This window comes from Castanea sativa, chromosome 11 (genome assembly GCF_040712315.1).
Source record: "Castanea sativa cultivar Marrone di Chiusa Pesio chromosome 11, ASM4071231v1".
In the NCBI taxonomy this organism is placed as follows: Eukaryota; Viridiplantae; Streptophyta; class Magnoliopsida; order Fagales; family Fagaceae; genus Castanea; species Castanea sativa.
In genome coordinates, this window is record NC_134023.1 from 3,428,429 (window position 1) to 3,448,851 (window position 20,423).

General features: G+C 36.3%; 1 protein-coding gene across 1 annotated transcript; it reads left to right on the forward strand.

Moving 5' to 3' along the window:
* Nucleotides 1-1,471: 1,471 nt before the first annotated feature.
* Nucleotides 1,472-19,059, forward strand: LOC142614424 (uncharacterized). The gene is made up of 11 exons (XM_075786948.1): nt 1,472-1,711; nt 3,804-3,865; nt 5,155-5,291; nt 8,196-8,254; nt 8,474-8,497; nt 10,547-10,629; nt 10,741-10,805; nt 11,156-11,205; nt 12,835-12,936; nt 17,205-17,264; nt 18,598-19,059. Exons 1-11 carry the CDS (start codon nt 1,709-1,711, stop codon nt 18,730-18,732), a joined length of 780 nt encoding a protein of 259 aa, XP_075643063.1. The 5' UTR covers nt 1,472-1,708; the 3' UTR covers nt 18,733-19,059.
* Nucleotides 19,060-20,423: the final 1,364 nt, after the last annotated feature.

Sequence of the window (20,423 nt, forward strand, 5' to 3'; positions counted from 1 at the left end):
AAGGCCCATTCACGTAATTCATGGGCCATTATGTTCGCATCTCTTTTCACCCTTTCACGTCTTCAATCTTCGGCAAAATCTTCCAACTTGGATTGCTTTTGAGAAACACACACACACACACAGAATATAAAGGTTCTAATGTACACAACTTGGATAGCTTTTGAAACTAGATAGAGTTTCTAAACTTGACTTAGCAGTTAGCATCCCCTCCAATAATTCATAATTGCATCAATGCTTTCTTCTTTACAATACTAGAAATTTTAGTTTTTTATTTTTTATTTTTTTTATTTTTATACAAGGAAGTGATGTCTTAGACTTTGGTCAAATTATTCCACTTTTTGTTCACGAGGCACCTTGAAAACCTCGTAGAATAACAATGTGATAGATTAAATTTGAAGCTTTTGACACACCTTTTGAGCCCATTAGACCAACTAGTCAAATATGCTTTTGTTTGATTGAAAATAACTACGTAGTTTACAAATATGGGCTTTTTATTGTGGTGGCCATGGTGGGGTTACCAGGGTTATACCCATATCTAACCTTGATTCTTCTTGCCGAAAGTAAGGATAAGCTAAGGCCCATACCCTTTTTCTTCTTTTCATTTTAACAAACAAACTCCATTACTAGAAAGCTGCTTTATTGGTTTTCAATTCGAATTGAGATGTGACACAGGTATACATATCTCTAGGGTTTTTCAACTTTATGCTTTAAGTTGATCTATGCCTTCTTCATCCCATCCCTCCCCTTCTCCTTATATTCAATAATCCCGTATTTACATGACTAAAATATGTTGCCTAAAATTAAATAACATTTGATAAGGTAAATTTGGATTGAAATACCATTTTGGACAGAAGAAACATGTGAATGGTATGAATTTTTTTTTTTACCTTTTCTCTTATTGACGAAATTCACTACATAATAATTATTCTTTATTTTCAGAGAATTTTTAGTATAAACAAATTAAAAGTCCAATTCTCTTATCTAGCAATAAAAAAAATCTTATAAGCTGAACTAAAACCTCACACCACATATCCAAAATTAGAAAACATTTTTATACATAGCATGTTAAAATTTTTCCCAACAAAAATTCTAGAATCATATAAAAAATCACAACTATTTGCATAATATATTGTGAGGAGCATAAAAAAATATGATAACCCATACAAAAATTATAAATAGTTAGTTATAATCTATCATACCACATCGGAAAAGTCGTGACTTTTTATGTGTTACTATCGTCACGGGTTTAGTTCGGATGATGGCAACCATTGTCCATGCCCACCCTCCACAGTTATCCTTAAATATATGGGCCCACCAGAGCAGTAACATGAGTATAATTCTTACACATTTACCATTTTCTCCTCAAAGATAAGCTCCTATAAAGCTTAAGTTTGAGATAATGTAAAGGGCAATATGGTAAATTAAAGAAAACACAAGTGCCAGAAAAGACCAATGCTGCTGTCGATGTCCTACTCAGCAAAAGAAGACGCCTCCAACCCACCGGAGAACAAAGAGAGAATCAAAAATCTCTTCAGCTTCTCTCTCTCTTTTTTTTTTTTTAGAGAGAGAAAGAGAGTGACAGAGAAAGAAACAAACCCTAATTTTCTCTCTCTAACTCCTCTCTCTCTCTCTCTCTCTCTCTCTCTCTCTCTCTCTTTCTTTCTCGCACGGTACCGACAGTTAGGGTTTCACTCATCACACTTCAAAAATGGTAACTTTTTTTTTTCTTCTTGTTTTAAATTGAGTAATTTAGTTCACAATTTTGGAGAACTAGGGTTTTTAATTTCGCAAATTTTTGTTCTTTATTTTACTTTGTTATGTGTGTGTGAATTTTTTTAATTCAAATCTAGACCTGTGTCTCAGAAATCTTCAGTGTTTTTTTTTTTTTGTTGGGTTTTTTTTTTTCAAATTTTGAATAAGTGCTTGAAATTTGTGGAGAATTAGGGTTTTAGTATTGTGTTTTTTTTCGATGGAGAAAACTGAGGGGAAGGAGTGAATTCCCATATTGCAAATCTTATAATTGAGGTGTGACTTTTAGGTCAAATTATGCTGTGTTAGTTCTATGTAGTTGAAAAGAGTATAAATTGAGGTGGGTATAGATCATAGGAATAAGGGAAGATCATTAGAACACTTTCATTTCATGGTAGTTTGATGTGGAAGAAAAGAGAGTGACTAGAGTATGTATAAAAATGGAAGATGGGTGCCTCTAGGGATGTCAAAGTTGTTTTATTAGTTTTTATCATACCAATAGCATCCCTTGTCGGTTTTAAAGGGTTGCTATACTTCTGTGCGTAATTTTTTTTTTTGTAATTCTTTTAGGCTTCTATTTTTTTTTTTTGGGGGGGAGGGGGGGGAGAGGGGGTTGGAAATGAAGGAAGCCAAATTTTTTTTTTTTGATGATGCGGAACATCACCAAGGCAGGGCTCTTTGAACTCCACCTGCCAATACCGTGTATCAGGTAATCCAAGAGAACTCCTAGTGGGGATTGAACCTAGGATGTCTGGGTTTACAGCTCATCCCTGCCTCCAACCACTAGGCTGCACCCTGATGGGTAATGTAGGGAACCTTTACAAGAACAGTCCTTTGGACTTGCTTCTAGCCAGTGAAACGTAGGTGCATTTGACCCCACCCGCTAGAATTGATTGCCGGGTAACCCATGGGCTGAGTAGTTTATGCTTATGCCCAGGAGCATATAAGTCTCTTTTCTCAATAAAATATTGTTACTTATGGAAAAAATCTCCATCATACTCATGTCAACAAGAACTATTATGGTTGGGTAAGTCCAAAATTTACTTCTGATTTGGTGGTGGTGGTTATTGTAATAAAATGTTATTGAACGAATGGAACTAGCTCATGGACATAGTTTTATACACAAAGTAGACCCAAAGAGATACAAAAAATGAAAAGTAACAATTTAAAAGAAAGAGAAGCAATGGAGTCTACATTACAATGTATTCTACTATGGCCCAAAACAATAAGTCCAAAATTTATTTAGAAATTCATTAGTATATGAGGAAGAATTGGGGGATATAGGAGATGTATGTGAGAAAAAGAGAAAAGAAAGACTGAGAGACATGGTGGGTTTGGCTAGCTGCTGAGAAAAGTGGGTAAATGTTGTGAATTTTTTACGATAGCGTTTAATGACTTATCAACACGCACAGAGTGGGGAAGGGGCTTTACTGACGTCATTAATTTATCAACCTACATAATTAACATTTCTATACAAATGTTATGTTATTTTACGTGTTATCAAATGGGAATTTTTTTGGAGTAATTTTGTGTGACAAATGTACAGTTTGAAAATTTGTCAATAGGGAGTAGTAGTGTGCTTGTGTCTCTATGTCGATGTGTATATTTGTGCTTGCGTGCATGCATCTGAGTGTATGCACTGCTTCTATATTGTGTTTTTGGGATTTTATGCATATATTTATGTCGTAATATGTATGTATTCATGCTCTGGGAAGCACTTTTCCACTATGTGGAATATGGTTCCGGCCTGTTTAATGTGGTAAGTTTGGTAGGAACAAAACACCTGTACCTTTGAAGATATTGAGAGGCCCTTAGATCTTTTAAGATCTCTTCTTTTTGGTACTTTGTTTCAGTGGGCTTATATTTGGGGTTTTACGCATTCTATATCTATTGCTGATTTCCTATATTCTGTTAGCTTTAGTTCTTGGTCTATGTGCATTTGTTTCATGTTCAGAGTGTTCATTATCATGAACACGATGTTCATTTCTTTCAGTAAAAGTCTTATTACCTATATAAAAAAAGTATTCATGATCGGGTTTGTTCTTTTTTGACAGCACAAATTGGGCAGAGGTCACCGTGACAAACTTCAGCAGTTTATGACAATCACTGGTGCAAGGTAACTGATAATCATATGCAATTTTTCTGCTGTACTGAATCCCATCTTTCTTTGCATTAATGAGAATTAGATGGAGGTGATGAAAATTGGGCATGATTTGAATGCACTAAATCACGTTATTATAATTTTGAAATTCAGGAAAAAAGAAGGAAAAATGGCAGTTAGTAATAAATTAATAATTTTAGTGCTTGCTAAATCAGTGAGGTGCAGAATGGAGAGGGAAGAATGGGGGTGGGGGTGGGGGTGGGGGATAAGGAATTGGGCATAACTGCTTGAAGCACTTTGTTGGAAGCAGTGTTGTTAAAAGTGCTGAGCGCACTTAAGCACAAAGGCCTCTTGGAGCCTAGGCGCAAAGTGCAAAGCGCAAGCGTGTGCTTGATCGATGTGAAGCGCAAATTTTCAATTTTTTTAATATATTAAAAAAAATTATTAATAATCAAATCAACAATCAAGTGATTAATTAATCATATAAATTACAATAAAACATTTTATATAATTTATATAACTTTTATATAATTCTATTGTGCTTTACAAAATATATGCAACCATGATGTTTGATGGCTATGATTACAAAACATGGTTGAATCAAAACAGAAGTATAGAACCAAGAAGGCAAAGGCTAAAAAGTACTAGAATGTTAAGTAATGTTATTTGTGTGAGTGTTTGATTTAGTGTTTGTTTGTGTGGTTGTGGTTAAAAGTTCAAAAACATCTAAAGAGATAGGCTTAGTTGATGGTAGTACACCACACTATTATTTTTTATATATTAAATCAATGGCTTATATCAAACATATTTAGATCTAATGGCTAAAAATCAAATCAGGATTAAAATTTTTTTTTTTTTACAAAAGCTCACAAAAGCGCGCTTAAAGCACGCTTTTGTGAGGGCGTTTCGCTTTTGAGGGAAAAAGCCCCAAGGGCTCTGCGCTCTGTGCTTTGCGCTTTAGTGTGCTTTTAACAACACTGGTTGGAAGCTCTCTAGTTTTGTAGGTTTTGAGATAAAAACCTTTGTATCTGTCAAACTGTTAAATCTGTCAGTTTCAGTATATTCTATTTCTTTTAAAATTTTAAATCTACATACTGTTTCCCATCAAAGTCCCTTATGATTTCTTGGCTAAGTAAGACTACCGTAATTTACTCCTCTAAAGTGCTTGCATATAGCACAATCCTCGGGTGGAAGCTGCACCTGAAAAGTAAACCTCTGAAAAAGATTATAATTGTTGTATTTGTGTGTGGTTTTAAAATTGAAATTTTATTGATAGTGTATCTTACAATCCAATCCAATTACAGTGAAAAATCTGCCCTTCAGACTTTAAAGGCCAGTGATTGGCATCTTGAAGGAGCCTTTGATGTATTCTACAGCCAGCCCCAGAGCAAATCATTTACTGACTCTAGACATTTGGAGGAGCTCTTCAATAGATATAAAGGCAAGCTTTACTTAAACACTTACTTCTGCAGCCTTTCTAGCACTTCATTACTTTGTCTTTTTCTGGAGTCGTTGAATTTTTTTTTTAAGGGGGGGGGGTGGTAGCTGTATTATTTTTGGCGTTAGCTTCAAATTAAACCTGGAAGTTTTTAGTTGCATCACTTTCAAGCCTATAAGTAGTGAGTTTCTGTTAACTAAAAATAACTGAAATTCACGTTTACTTAGGACCTATCTGGGTGCTAAAAATTCCTTCTTGTCAATCACAAGTTGTATCACAAAATGACTTATTTATTTATTTATTTTTTATAGGTAATCAGAGAACTATTATTGTTGAAAAATAAGGAATAGTACAAGTTGTTCATGATGATGAACAACAAGAAAAAGACAAAACAAACAGCAACGTGGAAACTAATCTAAGAGAAAACGTAAACTCAGAGAGAGAAGAATAATCAGTAAAACCCTAACAACGAGACCACTCAAAAAGACTATGTTGGCATAAAACCTTTAACTCATCCAACATCTTCTCAGTGTCCTCCTCAAAGGAATGACGATTTCCTTCCAACCAAACAGTCCACATTAAGCAGCCTGGAATCAAATTCTAGATGCTCGAATTATGCTTCCCAAGCCATTGATGCCACCAAAATAACAATCCCGCTACTGATCTTGGCATAACCCAATGTATACCAAAAGCTTGAAGCATAAAAGTCCACGAGGTTTGTGTAACAGGACAATGAAGAAGAAGGTGGTCCACTGACTCCCCATCACAACAACACCTACAACACCAATTTGCCAAAGGGTGACCCTTAAGCATGAGATTATCCAAAGTGAGAATCCGATCATGAGCAGCTACCACAAAAAGAATTTAGAGTACCTCAAATCGCATGATAGTAAGACTGGGGGTCAAACTTACCATCTCCTTTTAGCTGCCAACAAAAAGTATCGCTCCTTTCACCTCGAGGAATATGAGATTGGATAAACTGAAGGAGAGAATAAGATGCAGCTAGCTCCCAATCTTCAAAAGCTCTATAAAACCTTAAATCCTACAATCTAACAGTAACCCCCTCCGGAGTCCACAAAATCTCAAAAATACAAGCATCCTTGGCTGCTGAACACATGTAGAGCTCCGAATAGAGGTTTTTTAGAGTATTATCACCAATCCACCTGTAGTGCCAGAAACAGATACGAGAGCCTTCACCCACTACAAAAGACAAATGTTTAGAGAAGCTTTCCCACCCTTCATGAATGCTTCTCCAAAGACCACACTAGGTTGCACCGACACGCCATTTTTGGCAAAGTACCGGTGTCTGACACACATTGGACACTGATACCGGTAAGACTCGGCGGACTCCGGTGTCTGAGCAGTGTCCTTTTTTTTTTTTTTTGCTTCTCCGACACGGGGTCAATGCGGCGCCGACATGGATTTGCAACAAGAAACACAAGCTTGAGAACTAAGAAGAACAAATCGAAGGTGATAAAAATTGGTGGGAGTTACGGTGCTGCAGAAGGAAGAAGGAAACAAACAAAAGGAAGAAGTAAAAATAAAGAGTGAATGTGTGGTGGGAGTTTGGAGAGAGAGAAGAAAATGTAAATAAAATAAAGATTGTTTGACTTTGATGAAGTTGATGTGACAATTGGTAGGTACGGGGGAGGGAGTACAAGATGAAATAAAAAGAGGGAAACATTTTGTTTTGGATTTGGGCTTAAGCTTAACTTTTAGTTGGATTTGGGTTTAAGCTTAGCTTTTGGTCCATTTAAATCAACTCAAAATTAAAATATAACCTAACAAAGATATTATTTTATTATTACAATACAAAATTACAAATAAAGGTAAAATAAACTAAATTGAGAATTTTATTTAAATTCCAGACATAAATGTATTTTATGTCTAAAAATATTAAAAAATATGCATAAATATAAAATTTAATTAATTATTTAATTGCCATACTCACACTATGTCATACCCTTATTTTTCAAAAATTGCTGTACCTCTGTATCCGTACCCGTGTTGTATCCGTACCTGTGTCTGTGTCGGTGCAACTTAGAGACCACATCCATGTGTCCTCCTACAAACTTTAGTACTCCACCCTCCTTGATCCTCACCATATTTTGTGGAGATTATTCTCCGCCAAAGATGGGTAACTTCATGACCATACCTCCACAGCCATTTACCTAATAAAGCTTGGTTAAACGAAACCACACTTCTTATCCCCAAACTGCCCAATTCCATGGGTAAACACACCTTTTCCCAAGGCACTAGAGGGTTTTGAAACTCCCCTCAGAAGACTCCCAAAGAAAATTCCTTTGAATACTTTCCAATCTAGCAGCCACAGCGTTAGGAATAGTAAAAAGAGATAAAAAGTATGTTGGAAGACTTGAGAGAGTGTAACCTAAAGCTTGAAGAAGATTTTATCATTTTTTTTTTGGGTTGTGGGGTGGTGGTGGGGGGGGGGGAGGGGGTTGGAGGTGGGAGAGTGTAACCTAAAATATCACTTGATGCTCCCATATTTTTTAAGTACCCAGATAGATGTCAAGCGTATGTTATGTGGGTCTTTGTTACTTTTAGTCAATAGAGACTCACTAATATAGGGTGGACATTAATGTAATTTAATCATCAGGATTTAATTTAAATCAATGTTAAACTCTAGGTTTTATTATGAAATTATCCTGAAATTTGAAAAAGCAATTTTAGATAACTTGACATGTACAACAATGCCTGTCAGTAGGAACCTCCATAGAGCCTAAAACTCATTTGGTCTGAACAATTAATATGCTGTTAAATGGGAATGAGCCCATGTAATGTTGGTTTTAAATGTTGGACTTCTAAGCATTGGGCGCTGTAAATGACTTCTGATGCCTAATGGCTGCAATTATGCAACTAAATTTTTTGAATCTGATATGTGTGCAGATCCATATAGTGATATGATACTGGTTGATGGTATAACTCTCCTTTGCAATGATATTCAGGTAGTTTTTTTAAATGCTGGTCAGTTATTATTTCTTGAAGACTTTAAGGTTTTCACAACTTGGAATTTTGTAATTTCTTGTCATCTGTTGTTAGTACCTTATGGGTCATCTTTTTGTTTTTCGTTTTTCTTAAATAAGAGTTCAATTAGTTATTTGGTTAGCTATAATAAATTTGATCTTCACAATTTTAATGATATATGGGTCTTTGTCTTTTGGCAGGTGGATCCGCAAGATATCGTTATGGTATGTATAATTCTTTGAAGCCATTGCTATCCAAGGCGTGCATACCTAAATATCTTTTGATTATTATGAAGAAAGTATCCTTACTATGAGGTTTAAATTCAAATCTACAAAGTCTGACCCTGTGGTAGCAAGAAAATTATTATATAAAATGTAACAGTGTTGAAGTTTTCGGAGATTTGGCAAGAACAGAGTTTTAATTTTGATTCTCAATCCCCTCCCCCTTACCCTACCAAAGACCCAAAACTGGGAAACTATGGCTGTTCATAGAGTCAGAATATTTTCTTTTTTTTTTGATAGGTAATAAGAATATTATTAAAACAAACTGAAAACAAAAGAGAGCCAATACAAGGTGTTCATGATGGTGAACACAAGGAGAAGCAACAAACAAACAAATAATAACAAAGAACAAGAAAAAACCTAAAGTGTAAAACTCAGAGAAGAAATAGACTCGACGATAGTGGAGCAATCCGAGAAGCCCCAACACCTAGACCAATCAAATAAAGTCTTTTGGCATAGAGCTTGTAATTGAACCAAGGATTTCTCGGTGTTCTCAAAAGAGCGCCGATTTCTTTCCTTCCAGACAATCCACATCAAACAACCAGGAACCAATTTCCATATGTTTGAATTAAATTTTCCTAGCCAAAAACTCCAACAATACATTAAGCTTTTCACATTGCCTGGCATGACCCATTGTGTCCCAAAGATCTGAAACATATAAACCCATAGAGAATGAGCAACCGGACAGTGGAGGAGAAGATGATCCACAGTTTCCTCATTCCGATGGCACATACATCACCTATTCACCAAAATGCGCCCCTTAAGCTTAAGATTATCTAATGTAAGGATCTGCCCATGAACCGCTGTCCACACAAAAAATGCCACCCTCCTAGGGATCTTAGCTTTCCAAACACCCTTCCACGGAAAGTTGAAGGCAGCTGCACCCCTAATGATATTGTAATAGGACCGGATATCAAACTTGCCATTCCCTTTGAGACACCAATGAGAAGAGTCACTCCTGCCACCCCTAGGGATTCGGGATTGAATGAGCTCAAGGAAAGAGAAGGCAGCCCCTAATTCCCTTTCATGAAAATCCCTATGAAATCTCAAATTCCATATTCTATCGTTACCACCCTCCTGGTAGCATAAAACATCAAAAATGCGAGCTTCCTTGTCATTAGAACACACATACAATTGAGGGTAGAGCATTTTAAGCAAGTTGTCTCCAACCCACTTATCATGCCAAAAGAGAATATGAGTGCCATCCCCCACCACTAGGGCCACATGGTTGGAGAAACTCTCCCACCCATCATGAATACCACGCCACGGACCACATCCGTGGGCCCTTCTACATATTTTAGTAGTCCACCCCCCTTGACCCTCACCATATTTAGAAGCAATAACCCTCCTCCAAAGGTGAGTGCCTTCCCACCCAAACCTCCATAACCATTTCCCTAACAAGGCTTTATTAAAATGCACTAACTTCCTGATCCCCAAACCACCCAAATCTATGGGTAAACACACCTTCTCCCAAGCCACCAATGGATATTTAAAACACTCCTCTGAAGATCCCCGTAAAAACTTCCTCTGAATACGCTCCAATCTATCAGCCACAGCAATAGGAAGGACAAATAATGATAGATAGTACGTAGGAAGGCTAGAAAGAGTACTCTTCACCAGGGTAAGTCTACCCCCCTTTGATAAGTAAAGGCGCTTCCAACCTGAGAGTTTCTTCTCCATCCTCTCCAAAATAGGATTCCACGTAGAAGCTGTTTTGTAAGGGGTGCCCAACGGCATACCCAGGTATTTCATAGGTAGACTACCCACCCTACTTCCAAGAATGATAGCCAACGCCTCTATATTACCAACCTCCCTTACCGGAACGATCTCACTCTTCCCTGCATTAACTTTCAAACCAGTAAATGCTTGGAAGCAAGTCAATGCTAGCTTATGAATTTTCAATCTTCATAATTCCTCTTTGTTTATGATTTTTATCAGTATGTATAGCTTATGAATTGTTTTGAATACATGTTTTTGCTGCTGTTATTGCAGTTAGTTGTTTCATGGCACATGAAAGCTGCTACCATGTGTGAATTTTCCAAGCAGGAGTTTATAGGTGGATTACAAGGGCTAGGGTAAGTATATAAATAGTTATTTATGCTATACTTATTCTTGAGTTTAATGATATCAAATATCGATCAAGAGTTTAGAACTGCCGTGATTAAGGCTATATATTCTGATGGCAGGATAGACTCTTTGGAGAAGTTCTGTGAAAAGATTCCATTTATGCGCATGGAGCTGAAAGATGATCGTATGTGCAAGTGTTCATGAATTATGATTTTTTCTAAAATTTAGTTTTAATATTGTAATTCATGTTGCTTTTTGGAGAAAACACTCCCAAAACTGATATATTTATTGAAAAGTCCAAGTAATTAGTTTTGTTAGCAATTTCTTTTTTTAAAAGGTTTATTTATTTTTTGGTGAGTTAAACACTCAACCAAAGGTCATGAACTCTTGAGCGCACTCTCCACCTTGCTTTTACAAGGGAGGAGGTACCATTTAAACTAAAGCTCATTGGTCAGTTTGATTAGCATTTCTAAGCTAGAGATACAATTATTGTGCTTTTGTTGCTGAAAATGATTTTTGCTTGTATTTATCCAGAAAAGTTCCGTGAGATATATAACTTTGCGTTTGGCTGGGCAAAAGAAAAGGTACCCTTTTCTCTGCGTGAATGCTTGGATTCTTACATACTCTTGACCTATGGATATTTATTTCCACTGCTGAAAATGAAGACTTTAATAGTTTTCAGCTTTTCACTTTTCTCAGTTTCTTTATGTTTATTTTGGGCTCCTGGTTAATCCAGGATTGGTTTTTCTGTGTTTGTTTTTTGATATTTCCAATTTATAATGTTGATTGTGCCCCCACTTTTCCACTTGTTCTTGTTCCTGCTCCCTCTAGTCTTTTAGGTAGGTATAGTACTTGGTATTGCTACTATTTTTTTTTCCCTGAATAATTCCTTTTATTAGAAACATCAGCATCCTAAGGTGATATCACTTATTTAACATTTAGATGAAGTGTATGCACAATAAACTTGTCTTTTTACTCTGAACTCAGAATGGGGGTGCTCTGAGTGTGCTGGGGTTGCTTTATGCCCTTCTGTTATTGTTAAAAATCAATTTGATTAATTCCTGCATGCAATCCTGCCATTAATTTTGAGTGGAAATGTCTAGACTTAGGTGCATTTTGGTATGGATGTTAGATCCATGAACTCAGATGTTCTCCTGGCTTTGAATTTGGTTTATTTTATTTTTTAATATCTATATCTAATTCAGTGATGTATAAGTGAACACAAGTTGTAGATGTATCATTAGCATATATCCAAAACAGTAAATTTTGACTTATTCATGAAACTGAAAAACAGTTTGAGAAAGAACGATTGAAGGTGTCTGAGTATGTTTGATACCTGTGTTCATTTCATGTTGTGTGACACTGGCTGCTCATAGAATTTGAATTTTCTTGGGAAGATAGCTTAGATTGAGGTACTAAAACTCGAACCAGGGATGTACGGTTTTTTGCATTAGTTCTTAAATTATATAGTGACCTGTTCTTTTGGATTTTTATTGTCCTGTTGTGCTGAGATATATAGTGTCCTTGTATGTGCATAATACCATCACAAAGTCACTACTGCATGTATATAGCAGGAATTGGAGCTTTTGACAACTATGCTAAATGACTGAATCTTTGATGGATAGGTGCCTCTTAAAGCTTGTATTACTATTATCCCTAGAACAATGGCGGCATAATTAGATGTTTAAGTTTCTTTTATACAATGATCCCTTCCCATTTTTTGTTGGAATAAACATGGATAGGCCAATTTTTGATAGGCAGAGATGGCGAAGCTAAATGCATTTTTCCAGTTCCATATGGATGATAATTTCCAGAAATTTTACAATATGGTGAGATTTGCTGACATTACTGAGCCAATTGAAACATAGCAAAGAGACTATGGGCCACTTGCTGAATTTTTTGCGAAGTGTTATGGCTGTCTAGGTGGATATGATCCTTGATGGGTGTGAAATTTCATTTAGCTTAAAAGGCTGTACATTCAAAATCATGGGGATGCATGTGTGTGTGCATGCACACAGCATGTGCACACATGATTACAAACGGATTTTTCCTTCTGCTTCTATGACAGCTCTGTGCTACATTTTATATACTTTACTAAAAGTTATATTTAACACCTAAAAATTCAATTATGTATGTGGTTTTTCTTATACAATGTCATTGTTACCCAAATTCTGGTTACATATGCAGGTAGCTGATTTTTCTTAGTATTTCAGGGTCAGAAATCTTTAGCATTGGATACTGCTATTGGAATGTGGCAATTACTGTTTGCTGAAAAGCAGTGGCCATTGGTTGATCATTGGTGCCAGTTCTTACAGGTAGCTTACCATCCATATTTTGATCTACTGAGAATGAGTAGTGAATTCTTGTGACCTATGGTGAAAAGAATTATGTAGCTGACATCATGTTGGGATTAAGGCATTGTTAAGTGAGCTGCAATAGGAAGTGAGAATATATTGCTTATTATGTTTATTATTAATTCAACCTTGATGCCCTTTGGGGATCTATCTTCAGGTCTCTGATGTTATAAACGGCACATAGGCATCTATGTCATTGTTAGATTTGTTTGTCTGCGTTTGTTTTTGTGTTGTTTTCATCTTCTTTCTTTCTTCCCTGACCCCCCAGAAGGATTCACTCATTGTGAGACAAAATGCCTGGGGGTTTTGGCAAAAATCCTACCAACCACCATGTCAACATTGTTGGTAACTGCTGTTGTCAGTCGGTTTGGTGAAATTTTGTCAATGGCAGAATGTGATGGTTGGTGGGTGAACAGCTCTACACCTAGGCTCATTGGCTAATTTGCCTTCATAAATTATTTAGTCCAAAACTAGCTTGGTGGTTGGTTGTGTGACTGGACTTTTTGTAATTCTTGGTTTAGTTAGGCACCAGTGGTTACTGCATATGACCTATCTAAGCACATGATAATAGATATACCTATAGGTGCAGGCTTTGTTTTTCGTAATGATTACCTAGTGAAATTTTCTGGGCATAGATGAATTTTCTTTTCTAGGGTAACTTATCAAAAAATAAAATAAAATCTTTTCTAGGATATTGGGTCTCCTTTTTTAAATGATATTTAAAAAAAATAAATTCATGGATATGTGTTGAGTTATACATGTTTAATTGGGTTGATTAGGGTTGTCCACTGGTCGAGTCGGATCGGGTTTGGAGCTGACCTGTACTCGACCTGATAGAGTCGGTGACTAAGAATTGGACATGTACTTGACCGAACATATGGGTCGGATTTGACGTTTCAGGTTGTCGGTCGGCCAGTTTGGTGGATCTGAACTACAGATTAGGTAAAAAATAAATCAAACAAATGATTTATTTTAGGTTTGGGTTTTAATTTTTTAAGTTAATATTTTGAGTTTGATAAGTGATAACTCAAATCTATGACTAAACAAATGAAATCAATAACTATAAATCTTTTTTATTTTTTTAAAAGATAGAAATATTATTAAAAAAGAAAAAGTTTACAAAGAAAAAGTTACAAGGAGAGGCCCAGTTTCAAAAACAACACAACCCACCTAAAAAAATCCCCATGCTAGCAAAATGAAGAAAGAAACTGTTGAAGCCGTGCCAGCAATCAACTATAAGGAAGACCACCACTAGTCTCTTCTCAAGAACTTCGTTGTGTTGCCATAAGGCATTGGTACTCCATCAGTAAGCCAATAGAGGTAGAGACACGGTGGAAAGAAAGTGAGGTAGAGACATGGTGATGACAGAGGCAGCTGGAGAGAGCTTGAAACCAACGGATCCATGTTATGAACTGCCCCCACAGCCACCAATTCAGACTTACCCCAATTTACCTTCAGACCAAACACAGCCTCAAACCAAATGAGCACCATATGGAGGATCAGCATTTGATCAATATTAGCATCACAAAAGATTAGAGTATCATCAGCAAAAAGGAGATGGGAAACCACCAAAGATCTTCTAGCAGAGTTACCTACACTAAAACCTGACAAACGACCTTCATGGACGGCCTTATCCAACATTCTACCGACGGCATCCATAACCAACACAAATAACAAAGGGGACAAAGGGTCACCTTGCCGCAACCCCCTAGAACTTCCAAAAAACCCATGGGGAGAACCATTAATAAGGATAGAGAAACGAACCGAAGATAAACAAAAGGAAATCCATCACCTCCACTTATCAGAAAATCCACAATGCTCAAGCGAGTAAGAAATCCCCAGTTCACATGATCAAAGGCTTTCTCTATGTCCAGTTTACACAATAATCTTGGTTGACTAGACTTCAATCTACTATGAAGACATTTATTAGCAATGAGAACGGAATCAAGAATCTGCCTATTTAGAACAAAGGCATTCTGAGAAGGTGAAATGATCTCTCCTAGAACTGTGCGAAGACAAGTAGCCAAAACTTTAGCAAGAATTTTATAACCCCCCCCCCCCCCCCCCCCCCCCCCCCCAATAAGACTGATAGGGCGAAAGTCCTTTACTTCCACTGCTGCTGTTTTTTTAGGAATGAGAGCAAGCAAGGGTCTCTCCCAATGAAATATTTGGGTCTTCCCTTGGGAGCAAAATTTAAGGACAAGTCTATTTGAAATCCAATTGTAGAGAAGTTGGAAAGAAAACTAGCAGGTTGAAAAAAATTATATTTATCCAAGGGAGGTAGAGTCACTCTTATTAAAAAAACTCTCTCTAATCTCCCTACTTATTTTCTTTCTTTATTCCCTATTCCTGCTTCCGTGGCCAACCATATTGCTAGACTTCAGCGGGACTTTCTCTGGGGTGGCCTAGGGGATGAGCCCAAATTTCTCCTGGTTGATTGGTCTACGGTGTGTACCCCGCTTTCCTTAGGTGGGTTGGGGATTAGGAACCTGAGAACTTTCAATGTAGCTTTATTAGGAAAGTGGTTATGGAGATTTGGGCAAGAAAGACATGCTCTATGGCGTCAAGTGATAGAGGTGAAGTATGGTAGTGATTAGGGTGGTTGGTGTTCTAGCTCCTTCTCTGGTCCTTATGGAGTCAGTTTGTGGAAATATATTAGAAGGGGGTGGCCCTCTTTAACTCGGTTTATTTTGTATGAAATCGGAGATAGATCAAAAGTGCAGTTTTGGCTTGATTGTTGGTGTGGTTCTTCTTCTCTTGCAGACCACTTTCCTGAATTATATAGGATTTGTCATATCAAAGAAGCAAGTGTGGCAGATCTTATGAGGTTCGCTAATGGAGTCCTTTATTGGGAGATTCATTTTTGTAGGGATGTGCATAATCGGGAATTGGAAGCTTTCAGGAGCTTCATAAACACCATTTATAGCACTCCTGTAAGGGGGATTGGAGAGGATAAGAGTTGTTGGCTGCCTGGTAAGAGTAAGGGGTTTACGGTCAGTGCATACTACCATCTTCTAGTTGGCCATAATGAGCAATTTTTCCCTTGGAAAAGCATTTGGAAGCAGAAGATTCCCTCTAGGGTGGCTTTCTTTGTTTGAACCGCTGTCTTGGGGAAATGTCTAACAGTTGACAATTTAAGGAAAAGAAAGGTTTGCATTTTGGATTGGTGTTATATGTGCAAGTGTAATAGTAAAACTGTCGATCATCTTTTCCTTCATTGTCTGGTTGCTTTGGAGTTGTGGGATATGGTTTTTGGTTTATTTGGAGTTTGTTGGGTTATGCCAATGTCTGTTGTGGGGCTTTTTGCTTGCTGGCGAGGTCGATTTGATCGTCATCGTAATGGAGATATTTGGATGGTTGTTCTTCATTGTTTGATATGGTGTATTTGAAAAGAGAGGAATAGTAGGTGTTTTGAAGACATTGAGTGTTCCATGCCTGATCTCAAGCTTCTTTTTTTTCAGAACCTTATTGGACTGGGTCTCCTTGTGGAGAAACCATCCTTTTTCTTCCATTTTAAATTTGCTTGATGTATGTAATGTTCGTCTTTAATTTGTTCCCCCCCCCCCTGTATACTCTTTGTGTACTTGGGGGTTCTCTCTTTTTAATTTCAATAAAGCTTTATTACTTATCAAAAAAAAAAAGTGAAAAGTGAAAACTAAAGAGAGGAAGAGAGAGATCCAGATTTTTTTTTATTTTTAGTTTGAGTTGATGTTTTTATTTTGCGTGCAAGACAGCTGCATACAACTAGCCTAGAAACTAATGAGATGAAAAAAAAAAAAATTTTGAAGATAGGTGATAGATTTTCTACCAATGAGAGGAAGACACATAAGGGGAGAGAATGACGTGTGGAAATTATAAAAAAAAAAAAAAGATTTTTGGAAGATAAGGTGGTAGATTTTCTACCAATGAGAGGAAGACATGTAAGGGGAGAGAAATTTAAAACACATTTCAATGCACTTCGGTTGGGTCGGTTTATGCTTGTCTCTGATTCTTTAACCCGCCACCCGGACCGAAATTTCGGTTTTCAAAGAAAGTAGACCTGTATCTGACCAACCAGGCCATTTGGATCCACTCGCTGGGCTTTGGTTTGGTCGGGTCTCTGGCCCGCTGGACAGCCCTAGGGTTGATGTTATGAATTCTATCAGCTTTCTTCTATATCTTTTATGAGAGGATTAATTAATAATTTATTTCGTTTGGCTTCTCCTTTCTGTTTTGATGTTGATGCTCAGGCTCGGCATAACAAGGCAATATCTAGGGACACATGGTCTCAACTATTGGAGTTTGCAAGGGTAAGATATAAAAAGGATTATTACATACTGCATCATTATCTCAAGATTAAATGCCTACGTTTCATTTACACCTGCATATGCAAGCGGTACCCTTTTCAACTGCTTTTTTTTTATCTCCTCAAACTCTAGAAGTATGATATGCATTGTGCTGCCTCCCCTTCTTCCACCTTTTTATTTATTTTTTTAAAAGTAGCTATCTTATTATGTAGAGTGGGAGAAATATATGTTTCCAGGACAGGTGAGAGAGATAATCTTAGCTTGACTTCATTCTTTTTCCTTGTTTCCCATTTGTTGTTGTTGTTGTTTTTTTTTCTCTCTCTCTCCTCTGGGAATCTTTTGATACTTGACTTCCATCCTTGTTGCCATTTGTTCTCTGCATTCTTCTAATTCTGCAGACTGAACAATCTTATTCATACTTACATTTCTATTTCGGTATTCTTACCTCCCACACAACAAAGATGCTGCACTAATGGCAATTCTGATTACTCCATCTCTTTCTTTCTGTGAGATAGATATGGGTTATACAAATACGGAAAGATAGATTTTTGTTTGTGTAATTGAAAACAAGTTCATGAATTTTGGTTTCCTAATCAATTTTTATCTTGTTGAAGTTTATTAAACAATCACAGCATTTCAATTTTTAATCTTCTGAATAAATTACTTGGTATCGTGATATTCATTGCCTTTAGAGAGTGATTGATTAGCTTGACTTCATTCTTTTTCCTTGTTTCCTGTCTGTTGTTTTTTTCTCTCCAATGGAAATCACTTAATACTTGACTTGCATCCTTGCTGCCATTTGCTATCTGCGTTCTTTTAATTCTGCAGACTGAACAATCTTATTCATACCCTCATTTCTATTTCGGTATTCTTACCTCCCACACAACAAAGATGCTGCACAAATGGAAGTTCTGATTACTCCATCTCTTTCTTTCTGTGAGATATATATGGGGTATAAAAATATGGGAAGATAAATTTTTGTTTGTTCAATTGAAAACAAGGTCATGATTTTTGGTTTCCTAATCAATTTTTATCTTGTTGAAGTTTATTAAACAATCACCAGCATATCAATTTTTAATCTTCTGAATAAATTACTTGGTATCGTGATATTCGTTGCCTTTAGAGAGTGATTGATTTATCTCTTATGAATAAAATTATTTTTACTTATTGAAAAAAATATTCATAGCCATTGAAGACTTGAATCTTCTTTAATAAGAAAGGAAAAAAAAAAGAAACATCGATATCGTCCTTTCATGAGCATTATGTATATTGACGCTTCTTGCTGGTTTTGATGCTGGTCATGGCCCTACTAATTTTTCTTGCTTTGTATATCCAGACGGTGGACCCTGCATTAACAAATTATGATGCTGAAGGTGCATGGCCCTATCTTATTGATGAATTTGTTGAATACTTGAATGAAAATGGCATCATCCAAAATGTCCAGTTGAATGATTTGAGTCAAAAACGATGACGAGGTGCTGAAGTAGTGATTTGTCATCTTTCTTTAGTGTGGTTAAATTTCGATGTTCTGTGATAGTATTGGTTTATCACTAAAAGGTAAAATCCCCCCAAAAAGGAATGAGAAGACATGAGTTCCAATTCAACCTTGTTTTCCACTGACGATTCATTTGCAACCTTTGTAGTTAATGGGACTGCTGATGTGGTATATGCATTTTCCTGTAAAATAAGTTATGAGAATTGAGAACCTATTAGTACTACTAAGCACTAGTGTTGAAATTTTCTTTTGTTTGGATAAAATATTTCCTCTATACGATAGTATGGACTTTGGTACTTGAAATGTCTCTTCATGAATGAATCCAGTATTATGGACCGGGCAAACATGGTTTAATGTACATGATAAATTGATAACTCTAGCTAATGGACTGGGAAACCCGGTTTAGAGTTGACATTGTAAACCTAGCTATCAAGCCCTGGATTCAAAATGAGAGAAGGCTGGAACATATGGGTTAAGTCACCCAGCATATATCAACTCCATGGTGTGGTTCATTCATGCAGTTGTGTTCATGGTTGTCAAAATCGCGATTGGGATCGTAAAATTGCACAATTTTACGATCTCACTTCATCAAAAAGTTTAAAATCGTAGCAGGATCGCAAAAATGATAGGATTGTATGAGATCCTACCATTTGGCTTGATTTTTTATTTTTATTTTTCAAGTGGGATTCATTTAGGTAAGATAATTCACCTAAACCAATAAGTCCAACAGGTTATCAGAAGCCCAATAATGAATTGAAGTCTTAAATTTACCCTTATGTCAACATAAAATCTCAAAAAAATCATGGTACTTAAGTTTAACGTTTTCAAAAACAAAACTTAAAATATTTAGAAACACTAAGCTTCGACACCTTTGTCCCGCGCCTCCTTAGTACGCTGTCAAAAACCCAGCACCTCTCAGCCCTCTCAATGGTGAGCCATCACTGCATTTAAGCTTTCTTAAGTTTAATGTTTTAAAAAACAAAACTTAAAATATTTAGAAACATTTAGATTAGAAGAACCTTAAAATGAGAATTCTCTTTTGGATTACATATTGTAAATTTGTAGTTAGCTAGTTTTTATATACTAACTAGCCTAACTTATTTTGGATTTGGAACTTAGAATTTGGAAAACATTTTCCATATGTGTAGATAATATTTTGGTACTTAGTTGCTAATTTAACATGTATTGAACTTTTTAGATACATTATATCAAAAGTTAAATATATTTTGTTTCGTTAGAATGATATAAGAATGATATAGTGCGTGCAAATTACATTTTATGATAAATTTTTTTATTTTTTTATTTTTTTAATGGATGGATTAATATTTTAAGTGATTATATAATATACAAAGTCACTATCCATAAGTTTTTTGCTTAAAATCTGAAAATAGGTAGGATCTTACGATCCACGATCCTACCTACCTTCCACGATCCTACATAGCCGATTTTGAAATCTAGAAGCTCTGCTGGAATCAAACCCCGAAGCCTCCAAGAACTTCAATATCGAATACAGACAACATTCGAAGCAAAATCATCCAAACTACTTGTCTAGGTCTCAAAGGTCACTGGAATCAAACTCAAAAGCCTCCAGAAATCTCAACAAACCACAAATCAGTGAAGCTCTAAGGATTCTAGCCTCTAAAGCCCTGAAGAACTTCCACCACAAA

Coding starts and splice junctions, on each gene's coding strand:
- LOC142614424 (XM_075786948.1), top strand. Junction 3,866..5,154: donor ATGACAATCACTGGTGCAAG/GTAACTGATAAT, acceptor ATCCAATTACAG/TGAAAAATCTGCCCTTCAGA. Junction 12,937..17,204: donor ATTGGTGCCAGTTCTTACAG/GTAGCTTACCAT, acceptor GTTGATGCTCAG/GCTCGGCATAACAAGGCAAT.